The 12,831-nt window shown below is 33.5% G+C and overlaps 1 protein-coding gene across 1 annotated transcript; it reads left to right on the top strand.

Moving 5' to 3' along the window:
* Positions 1–4,584: 4,584 nt before the first annotated feature.
* On the top strand, positions 4,585–11,097 carry LOC148614715 (cystatin-B-like). The gene is made up of 3 exons (XM_088589007.1): positions 4,585–4,744; positions 9,048–9,149; positions 10,843–11,097. The coding sequence occupies exons 1-3, from the start codon at positions 4,679–4,681 to the stop codon at positions 10,969–10,971; spliced, it is 297 nt and encodes a 98-aa protein (XP_088445133.1). The 5' UTR covers positions 4,585–4,678; the 3' UTR covers positions 10,972–11,097.
* Positions 11,098–12,831: the final 1,734 nt, after the last annotated feature.

The raw sequence follows: 12,831 nt of genomic DNA, 5'->3' as shown, positions 1-12,831 counted from the left end.
TAACACTTATCAAACTCTTTTGTAGTAAATTAATACAAATATGCTTTTTTTAAAGTTCACATTTTAGCTTTTTGAATACGTTTGATCAACATTCACACAGACTATGCATCCACAATGAACAGATATGTTTTAGGGGGTTGTCATTTGAACCGGAGTTGACAAGTAAGACCAAAGAGCTGAATTTCATTTAACTCGAATAATTCAAGCCCTCGCTGTCTTCTCATGAATATATGACGACTGGATATTGAGATGAATAAATGAATTACCAACACGGTTAATAAATATTTTTACCCACATGTTTATAATTAATTAATTACTAGTATGTTAATGAAGTTGGACGATTTATCAACATGTTTTTATAGAAATGTATTCCCATGTTAATAAATATTTAATGATATGCTATTAAATATTTATTGATGTCAATAAATGGGGAATAAATCCCTTAACGGCTTGCCATAAACATATAATTTTCTACGATGGACTATAGAGCCGGCTGCCATAAAGGGGAACTTTACAACTGGAAAGTCATTATCACCATGTATATGTTGTGTATTTTTTACAGGTATTTAGGAGCAAACTTCTTGACATGTACTGCATGAATTAGAATCATAATAATGCGGATCATCTGTTCAGGCAATGCCAATATCCGGTGAAACTTAAACAACTCGATCCAAAATAATGAGACACCGGCAAACTTTAACGGGAGGAAATGATGATGATGACGACGACGACGATGGTGACACAAATGGAAATGTTTTATAGGAAATCATAAAATTTGCTAACAACAATACATAACTCCTTATCTGAAAGATTTTATTTGTACCTATATTTATTGGATGCCATCTTCCAAAATTCATTTTATATGAGACGTTTGTATAATATTAATTTGTTGTGACGTATCATTAATTTGATCCTCTATCCTACATAATAACACCTAAATGTACTACTATACATCGTGTACTTAGTTACAGCCCTAGATTAATCTTACGAGGAGGAATGACCCGGCTAGCGACAGCTATATTTTTATATAGCATAGCTGGCCGAGTGGTCTAGGGCGCTGGACTTCGTGCAGGCGGTGTTACTATAGATGTCACAGCGGTGCGAGTTCGAGTCCCGCGGAGGGAACAGTTCTAACATCGTTGGGAATTTTTCAGACCCATGTGTGTGTGTTTTCTGGTATGAAAAAAAACATATAAAGGTGTCAAAAATGCACGTTTCCTACAACCAGAAAATAATTTGTTGATAAAAAGAATCGAATTCCACGATATCAGAAAATAAATAGTTTTTTATATCAAGTTGTCAGAAATTCTTCATTTTTTTTTTTCATATCAGAAATTTCAGTTATTGATATAACAAAAACATTTTCAGATATGAGAAAATTAATATATTATATTTATATAATAGTATTAATATATGACGAATTTTGCATACAAAATTGAAGAAGGATTTTTTTTTTGGACCGCTTAGTGTCATTCCATACTTTTAACTATTAACTTTATACTATTATTTTTAATGTGTATTTTTTATATCACAAAATGAATTTTGATGCTTAAATAAATGTTTTCTGATAGAATTTGATCTAAATGAATGAATACAGGCTGATGTCAAAATTTATTGCGATATAAAAAAATTATTAACCAACTACCCAAAATACGATAAAATATATCTAAAACTGACCAGTTGATATGAATTCAAACCGGGCATCTATACGGGGTCAATATGAAAAAAGAGGACCAATATGGGTCAAACCAGGGCCAATACTGCATCATAATATCCGGTCGTTTGATACCGCCATTTTGAATTACTAGTAGATATTATCACTTCATTATCCTGCTGGATTATTTATGCATATGTACCTAAACATGTATATAATTAACCAAACAAATCAAAAATAAGGATAAGGTAAGAAAACTTGATTTTGATTTGGTATATCATTCAAATACAACCACAAGCTCTAAAGAGCTTCAGAACAAATTTAAAAACATACATCATGTAACATAAACCAGACAAACTAGAATCAAAGGATATGCAAATAGAAAACAAAACAAAAAGGAATCCAACATAACTATGATATGCAAACCAATAATTTATTACACTTGGCAACCCTATTGTAATGCCTAAAACATAATAGCAGAATATAATTTCAATTGCACATTTGTATATCTGAAATGTGCTTTCAGAATTGTTTTATTTCAGTAACTTTGATCACAATGACTAAAAGCTGCAGAAACACAAAAAAAATCTTCCGTTTTATACAAAAAGTATATTTAAGACTGATTAATGCAAATAAACCTACATGTTCTTGGTAAAACACAAAAGCAACTGTTCTACAAATCATCTAGTTGAGTTGGTTAATAAAATTGTCAATAAATATGTGTAGCGGGAGTCTTCTGTATGTGCAAGTTTCTCAGTGAAAATGGCCAGTTAACACTTTGAAATCTGACTAAGAAAACAGCAATACGAATCTAACTATAAGTAGTGTGTTATTCTTTTAATAAATGATGGAAAATGTTCGAACATTCACTAATGTATTCGCTTTTCTAGATTTTACGTGTCTATTTCAACTACTTTTATTCAGACTAAATAACCTTATTAAGACACCCTGTTGTGTGGTACGTTCGTGCACTGGGCTCTGTAACTATAACACTGTCTAAATGAAACCTCCATTAGAAACACATAGTCTATTTGACCAAGTACAAAACCTTTGCTATAAAACAACGGTGCATATCGCTTATAAATGCATAACGTTAATAACTTCAAAATTAACCGGTATGTCAGTGCAATTGGAAGTGACTGACTAACACCCTAAACGTTTGTTCACTGCGTCATAATTGTAGCTCGACAGAAAACCAGAAATATAAATAATTTCATGATGAATTAGCGTACAAAGAAGCCGAAAGGTCCGAATAAATCTAAACCAAAGTATTCTCTCGGAATGTTACATTCCTATGAGAAAACGGCATAACCGTAGATAAGTTAAGAGGAAAGAACGTGTAGACTGCCTACTAAATTGACCAATCATTGCGACGATTGTTACTCGTGTGTTATTAACTCAATCTCGTTTTCAAACACATTAAGCATATGTAAAATAAAGAGACTCAACAGTTAACCGTAAAACACCGAGCTCAGCTCACTACTATTTATATCCATAACGAAATCATATGATAATCACGTGATGATAGCAAAACAATGTGTACATGTAAACATATTAAAGTCACTTCCATTACATATGTAATTTATTAAATTATTCCAAATCATCTTCCAAATATACAGAGGAAGATGTTTACAAAATGCTGGAATTTTTAATCGACAACATATTTGTCCAGTGTAGTGGACGTGTCTTTCAACAAACGGTCGGCATTCCAATTGGAATAAATTGTGCTCCTTTACTTGCTGACCTATTCCTTCACTCTTATGAGGCTGACTTTATAGCTGATCTGATCAGAAAGAAAGAATATAGTTTGGCTAGATCCTTCAATCTCAGTTTCCGCTATATAGATGACGTATTATCTTTAAACAATCCTAATTTCGGGGATTTGATACATCGCATCTACAAAAAAGAACTTGAGATAAAGGATACTACAGACACTGCGAAGTCAGCCTCATATTTTGACCTACACTTAGAAATCCATGGTAAAGGAAAACTATTGACCAAACTTCACGATAAACGTGATGACTTTTCATTCAGAATTGTCAACTTTCCTTTCATCCGTGGCAACATCCCTTCGGCTCCTGCGTATGGAGTGTTCATATCACAACTCATACGTTATGCTAGAGCTTGCCGAAACTACGCAGACTTTTTGTATCGCGCTAGAACTCTAACAAATAGGCTTCTGGAGCAGGGTTATGTTGCTACAAGATTGAAGTCATCACTACACAAGTTTTATGGTCGCTATCATGAACTCGTGGATCGTTATGGTGTATCCATCAGCACCATGAGAACTGATTTTTTCAACGGGTCATAGTTTTCCTTCCCTCGTTTGTCTACCCCAGACTTGACTTTTTATGAGCAGCTCGGCGGGTGTTTCTAGAAAAGCAGAGGACGCTTACCCTACCGGTGCACCTGGTCCATGCTCCCAGTTTTTAGTGGAGTCCGAGTTGCTCATTTACTTTTGTTACTTTGTATGTATGATTTTAGTTACTTTATGTTCTTTGTTGTGTATGTCTGTTTTCCATGTCTGGTCTTTGTCCCTGGATTACATTCTTTTGATTACCGCTATACCCTTGGTTCCCTTGATTACTCTTTGATATTGGCCCTGTTATAGGTTTCGGTCAATCATATTGGCCTCGAACCTATAACAGGGCCAATATGAAATTACATATTTATTAATATATGATAATGAATAAATAGTAAAACGGTGCCCCCTACAAACAAGGATTTAAGCACTGGTTAATATAGCATGTTAACATGGTGTTATATAAAATTGAAATGCTGGTCTTTAGTTATACTTGCATGTCGCAATTTAGAAAAAAAAACACGAAAGAGAAATAAAAGAAACTTCAATAACTATTTTCTATGCATACAAAAAAAGCAGACGATTTATATGTTACGATTTTTTTATTTATAAAAGTCTGATTACGACAACACTGAAAGCAAAGTCACGTGATACATGAATCAAAATAAATCTTGTGACACCGACGAAATTCTCAGTTCGAATCTATAATATTATCTGCCAAGATGATGTGTGGTGGTACAGGCGACGTGAATGCAGCAACAGACGAAATTAAAGCTATGGTTGTACAGGTGATTACCGATTTAAATACTCACATTACATTTCAGGTTGTTTTAATTTTGGTTTCCTTGAAAACTTAGACTGTTTAAAGTGTTTTATTTAAAAAGTCCTTTTTCCCTTTTTGGAGCAGACCATTTTTTAGATTCTTTTAAAATATTTACTTCAGTGTTTAGTTAAGAGAAAGAGCAAATGAAACCTCATGCCCAAGAGTAAGGTTGAGCAGTAAAATCATTTTCATCTGCATGTATATATCAGAAACTGAGAATGATGTTCCTCCTTTTGGATCAAAAGTGACATCTAAGAGAGAAGCTAAAGGTGCGTTCAGAGTATTGCTGTTGGTAATTTTCTGCTTGTGCCACTGGTACAATTGTCTAGCATAAGTACCAAAGTTGAACATTAAACTCTGAACGCAAATTAATTACCAATGATAACATCAGGAACCCATTGTACCAGTGGTACCTCTTGTACCATTGTGCACCATCAGTACCATAGGATATCATATTACCAATGATACCAATTATGCCAGTGGTAATAATTGCGCCAATGGGCACCATTGGTACCAAAGGCTGTCCTATTTCCAATAATACCAATGGTATGCTGACTACCAATGACATACCAAAGGTACCTATGGTGTGATTTTTGTACCAATTTCTTTCCAGTTGTAACAATGGTTTACATATTGTACCAATTACTTACCAGATGTACCAGTGGTGTTCCATTGTCACAAGTAGCTTACCAACGGTAATATTAGGTATCTTTTGTCTACTTAATGTAAACAATAAGGTTAAGAGTGAAAATGGTCACTAGAATTTTAACAGCTTTATTTCTCCAACAAGAGGAGAAAACGTCACTTATGCATATGGCTTTTCACCACCAAACAGCTGCTGACAGTTTACTACCGTTTGTATTCAAACAGCGACAAAAAATTTCAAGAATAGAGAATTACTATGAACTAACTATTCCAAGTTACTCGCCAGATGATTTTAAGTCACATTTCCGTCTTACAAGAGAGACATTTCACAGAACATGCATGCATTTATCTCACACCGAGGAATATAACAAACCAAAAGGGCCTGCTCCAGATGTGGAGAAAGATCTGTTGATGTTTCTATGGTACATTGGAAACCTAGAATGTTTCAGATCAATGGCAGATAGATTTGGAACATCTAAAGGTAGTTATCATGCAGTCATCAAGCGAATGTCATCTGCATTGGCAGGAGTAATGCCCGAGGTAATACGACTACCCAATACCCAAGCTGAATTGGTTGAAACTAGCAGACAATTCAGTAGAAAATCACAGCTACAGAACGTTATTGGTGCAATTGATGGTTGTCATATACCAATTAAAGCACCAACACAGCAACCTCATGCATATTTTAACAGAAAACATTTTTATTCTATTGTTCTGCTTGGATGTTGCAATGCCAAAATAGAATTCAATTATGTCTGGACAGGTAAACCAGGCAGTACTCATGACACTACAGTATTGAGAAGTTCAGATTTGTTCCAAAACAGTCATGACAAAATTCTACCTAGATACTATCTACTTGGTGATTCTGCCTTTCCAATTTTGGAATGGCTGATAACTCCATTCCGTAATTTGGGTAACCTTACACAACAGCAGAAGCGTTTTAATAAAATACACAGCCAATCTCGGCAAGTAATTGAGAGAGCATTTGGAATGCTGAAATGTAGATTTAGGAGATTGCTGAGGTTTGACATATCAGACATTGCATTACTGGTTGACTCTGTAATGGCTGCATGTGTTTTGCACAATTTATGTCTTTATGAGAATGATGTATTTGACTTACCAGATACTGAAGACGATTATATGTGCAATGTTGACAATGGATATGCAAGAGAAGGACACCAGCTGCAAGGAATTCACCTCAGACAGCAATTAATGAACCAAATTCTGTAATTTTGATACTTTATTGACTGATTGTATGAATAAAGATGTTTCTATGAAATTATAACTTTAATGAAAACGACCAAAAAATTAAATTCACATGATCACATCTTGTTATATCATGTGTATCAAATAAAGTGCTGAAATTGAATGTATCACTAACAACTCTTTCATGACTATTAAAACATAACACAGTGAAAAAGCAAACACTGTAAATAAAAATTGAGAAAAACATATCATAAAAGAAATAACAACATTATATGGCATAAAAGTCAACTATTCTTTGTTTTGGTCAAAGTCTTCAAAGTTTCTCAATCAATTTTTCCAAAAGTTTGTTTTGCTTTTCCGCCATCTCTTTCATGGCTGCCATAAATTTTTCATCCCTCTCTGCTAAATAGTCTTTAAGTTCGTCTGTGGAAGTTTTACGTTTCTTAATCTTCAATGATTTTTTCGATGAACCAGAAGTTGAGGCAAAGCTTTCTAAACTTCCATGATCTGTTTCATTGTTGTCATCTTCATCTACATCATGATCGGAAACACTTTCAGCATTGTTATTTATTTCCTTTGTGCCGAAGGAACTTCGTAGAACACTGGGTTTGAAAGAAGGGTCATCCCTCAGAATGTATTCCATTTCTGTTTCAAAGTAAAATGGTTTTGGGCGTTTATTTCCTGTTTTATTGGTTTCCATCAGGTATTTTCTGTACCCTCTCTTCAAGGAGTAAAATTTTTCCCTGAACTGGACTGAAGTTGGTGTGTTGTTTGATGTTTTGGCAATTTCTCTGCTTACTTCACTCCACAGTTTTCTACTGATGACAAAATCATTTATGGCAGCCTTCTTCTTGTCAGAGAGGATATTTTGAAGAGACCTAGTGGCGGTGGCTCTCCAGTCATACCGTGTTTTAGAAATAATCAAATCTTCATCTTCATCGATATGATTTAAATCATTGCTTTGGTTATCGTCCGGCTCCGACTCGTCGTTTCTAAATATCACTTCTGGCAATAGCACATTTCCATTATCCAATTCAAAGAAAATCAGATTATTTGGTGGCTTTGGGGGCAGGTTTTTGGCAAGATCATCTTTGATATGTTGTAGATCTGCAGAAAAAATTAAACAAATAAAACCACATCATGGCTCATTTATCTAACATATAAAATAGAAAAAAATACAGATACATATGAAGAAGCCTGACTTCAGTGCAATTCTGGCATGCATAAACAGTAATGTAAATGGTTTCTACAAGCCTTAACGAGTAGAATTTCACTTTTAGTGGTCTGTAACTCACAATTAATATATATATAAATACGTGAGAAATATCTTAATTTTAATGAATACACAGTGTGAAAAAATACCCAAAACCATGCCTACTTTTAGAAAATTTATTGAATATTTAATACCAATTAATCCTGTTAGGCGTTTCTAAAGAGGGCAATGAATGTGCAATGGGACTTGATGTCAAACATCAGCAAAATATGTAATCGAATACACACATTTATTGAAAAACATTTTGGATTATTATAAAACTCTAGAATATCACATTCTCAAATTCATTAAAGTCAGTTAATGTGAACATTTAATAAATTTCTGTAACTGTAAGTTTATTCCTGGCATACTAATATATTTTTTATTACGTTGATATATCTATACATACTATCTGCAATAGCCTTTATTGTTTCACTTTTGACTAAAAATTTGAAGTTTTCTCCATTAATTGGTAGTTGTATTGGGAAAAGATGGGTGCTTAAATCTTGCATAGTTGGTGTAGGGAAGGTGGACGCCATCTTAAAAAATAAAACCACGTGACCTGCCAATGTTTACTCGACTCTAGTCTGCCAGCAAAAATGTTGACCAATGGCAGTTTTCAATGGTCAACGTTGGTGCCAATGTCTTGCAAATAGTAAAAATAATTACCAATGGTAAGCTATAAATACCAATGGCAATACTGTAAACGCACCCTAAGAAAAGAAGTAATGGTAAAAAAATTCAACCATTTTAATTATAACTTTAGAGTTGGATTGGACAGACTTTTCTACTTCGTGCATACAAGGTCTTTGTTTTGTGCAGCTAGAAAGGCTGTGTAGCTCTGATTTTTTTTTATTAAGAATGAAAGAACAAAAAGGAGTAAGAAAAAAACATTTTTTTTCAACTTTAATTTTTAAATACAATATATATTTCATATTTCGTTTGTTGTCTAATTGCCAATTTAAGTTTTTTGACCACTTCATCTGGTCAGAGTCTTACAATATATATATGCATCCACGCATTTATTTAATGTCTTATTTCTCACAAAGGTCAATCAAGCAAAATAAAATTTAGCCTCCATCCAAGAGGCATAATCATTTGAACTTAAACAAAAGGGTAAAAAACCATTAGCAAGTAGAACTGGAACTTGGTTTTATATTTTCAGCTTCTTACAGAAGTAAATGAGAAAACAGGGAAGAATTATAGTGATCTCATAGCTTTGCAATATGTTAGTCAAGTTGTAGCAGGAACGAACTTTTTTGTAAAGGTTAGTATAAAATTGATCTTGCCATACACAATCCTTAGGATTAAAGCTGATCACTGCATGATTTCCACAAACTACTGGTGCCATATCCAGTAAATACATGTACTTGTAAAATAATGGAGTGCTAGCACAAAAATGACTCATAGTTCTAAACAAAAAATAATTTTAATTCATGCCCTGGTAGCATCTTTTAAAGCTTTTGTGATGCAATGAGAATATTCATTAAAATGAAAGCACTTAGTTTTTTTTTATTTATATGACCGCAAAAAAATTAGCAGTATAAAGAATATTAATAGGCTGATATTTACAAAATTTGATAAGGTTCCATACCACAAAAAGAAAAGGTTGGTGAAGAATTTTGGGGTTATGACCCTAACGGTTCTGGAATAATGGGCCAAAAATAAATATTTTATAGAATTAACTACATGTTTGTAACTCCTGTAAAGGAATACTAGTATGTAGGACTGATTTCGCTCAACAATATTTTAAACCACAATGGTCAGGCTTCGATTGATTTGGGTGTTAAGACTTGAACCATTTAGGAATGAGGGACAATAAGCATTCTTCTTTAAGCATAGAGATGTAAGTAATTCGATCTTTTTAAAATTGTACCAGGTGCTGTAACTGCTAATGAAGGCTTTCGTTAAATTTGAGGGCTTCTTGTATTAGTTAAACCAATTAGGAATAAAGGGCCAGAAACAAGCGCTTTTCTGATATCCAGACAATAACTTGAGAAAATGTGAATGGATCTCTTTGAATTGGTGCCCTACTTTAAAAAGAAGACTGGGGTTGATTTAAGGGGTTGTTTCTTCAGCCAGTTAAGAATTAAGAGCCACAAAGGGACAAAAAAACAAGAATTTTTCTGATTTCTGAGAAAACTAAACCAAGTTAAGGGTGAAATGCCGAAGGCAGTATATGGGCCTTTTATAAATATTGAGAAATTTACCATACAAGAAGTTATTAGATTGGTCTCGTAAATGGTAAATGTACCTGCAAAATATATTGTTAAAGACTTGTATGTTGGATTTGCTTTGTCTTAAAAAAACTTGTGTATATTTTCATTGCTAGAAAATCATGTTAATATATACATGTAAGTTTTGTAAATGCTTTGCATTCATGCTTTGCTAAAGGAGTAGATGACAGCATGTATCATACTAGCTAATCTATCCACTCCTAAGGATGTTTTCTGATAATACTATGTTAGAAATGTTTTCATTATGACATTTTTCCATGGTCATAGTGCTGAATTGAGAGATTGTGACAGTTAAGTAGTTGTCGTAAGAATCATGCAAATTCTGAAAAATGTGATGCACCCCAAAAAAAGGCTACAAATTTTTATTTTGAAATCATGTTGTTTTATGTTTCTATATTATGAAATGTGTATTTAATCGTACCAATCTGTCTGCTCTTAAGAGATAATCAACATTGAAATGCAAACAATTCTATTGTATTTGAGTGTCATTTATGGAGTTATCTCCCTTAATTTTGTATTCTACAGTGCATTCTGTATAATTGTTATCTCCTAAGAACATGGGTTATATGAAAAACTGAATGTTAATTTCTGTTTTATACTATAGCAATTCAAACAAAATATCAAAAATAAAAATATGTAGGCTTTTTACCCATGAATCATATTTTGCATGATTCTTAGCTGGAGTGGTACTTAAGTATAAATCTTAGTCTGATTGTTTTTCAGGTGAAAGCAAATGATGGCAGTTTTTTACACCTTAGAATTTTTAAACCATTGCCTCATACAGGAGAAAATCCACAATTGCACAGTGTTCAGGAGAACAAAACTGAAGAAGACATTTTGGTTTATTTCTGATCTAATTTGTGAAATTGTTTTGTAAACAACTTTTTTTTGGGGTTTCCATCACTTGTTGCAATATTTTTACTCAATTAATGTTTTTTTATATAAAATATTTTGGAATAAAAAGGACACTTACTATTATGTTATCTTGTTCTTTGAAGCTTTTAGTTCACATTGTAGTTACATTATGTAACATACATTAGAGTCATCAAATTTCATTTTAAACTGTGTGCAAGTATGGTCACTGCCCAAACCTTTATAAACGAATCAGGCACACCTTCATTTTTATAGTACCGGTCAAACCGAAGTACCTATTATTGTGCAGGCCCAATCATAACCTTATGGTTTGATGTACTCAAAGGGTCTTGTTAAAATAGTATACCATTTTAAGTGTGTAAGTGGTTAATAAATAGCTGCACTACAGCACATGGTTTGTCCATCATTTTTACTGTAACTGAATCAAACAAGAGTCTTTCACCATCAATACCAGGCACTGATACTTAGGGGTTAATCCAGCATACTCCTTCCTTTGGAACATTTCGTTTTTTTGGCATCTTGATTTTTCACATATTTTACCATGCAAAAGTTTTCTAGCTCTGGAAAAGGACTAGTTGTAGACTAGAACATGCTTTGTATGCCTTACCACAAGGTTTGTTTCAGCAGTGTAAAGTTTTTTTTCTATTCCGATTTTCAAGACCTGATTGAGGTGTTCAAGGTTGTACAAGACTTTACATAATACTTCTGTTGAGCTCTGCAAAATGACAAAAGGTAATATACATACACATTTCTGTCTGTTGGAAATATAAATTTAGCAATACAAGTTAAAATGATAACTTTCTAAAAATAGAAACTGCAACCTGTTTGATCGTCAGTTTTACAAAATGAAGGTCCAGTGATGTTTGTGCTTAATATGGTATATATATTTATATATAATGCTTTATTTCCATCTCCCATTCTCTGCTCCTCTGAAGCTGCTTGATAAAAAACATGAAGCTGTGCACCTGACCAACTTCACTTTCATTTGGTGTAAGCAAAGTTGCTCATTCACACGAGACCACTAATCCAGGAACCAAGATTCAAATGGAATGTAATCCAGGAACAAAGACCAGACATGGAAAACAGACATACACAACAAAGAACATATAACAACCAAAATTATACATACATTGTAATAAAAGTAATTGTGCAACTCGGACTCCACTAAAAACTGGGAGCATGGACCATATGCACTGGTAGGGTAAGTGTCCTCTACTTTTCTAGAGACATCAGCCAAGTTGCTCATAAAAAGTCAAGTCCTGCATAGACAAAAAGAGGAAAGGAAAACTGACATCATGAACAAATCAGTTTTCATGGTGCTGATGGATACAGTGTAACGATCCACAAGTTCATGTTGATGACTGTAAAACTTCTATAGTAATGAATTCAATCTTGCAGCAACATAACCCTGTTCCAGAAGTCAAATTGTAATAAGTCTAGCATGATACAAAAATTCTGTGAAGTTATGGCAACTCCATGTATACGCAAATGCTGAATGTATATTGCCACAGATGAAAGAAAAGTTGACATTACGGAATGAAAAGTCATCATGTTTGTGATATAGTTTGGTCAATAGTTTTCCTTTACCATTTATCTCTAAGTGCAGGTCAAGATACGAGGCTGATACATGTACATCCCTAAGTCCATCAACCGTCTTTTCTCCAATTTTTGCCTGAACATAAATTCCTGACAATATGCATATACCAATATGATAAACGAACACACTACTTTTTCATTACAATCCTGCAAGTTATTAGGGAGAAGTTGTGGAAAAACCATAAGACCAAGTTTTGCTAAAAAACTACATAGTTCTCTACAATTCTTGTCCAAACATAAATT

This window comes from Perna viridis, chromosome 6 (genome assembly GCF_037379345.1).
Source record: "Perna viridis isolate PV_CMFRI_1.1 ecotype Kerala chromosome 6, ASM3737934v1, whole genome shotgun sequence".
Taxonomy (NCBI): Eukaryota; Metazoa; Mollusca; class Bivalvia; order Mytilida; family Mytilidae; genus Perna; species Perna viridis.
This window is presented reverse-complemented; position numbering and strand designations above follow the sequence as displayed.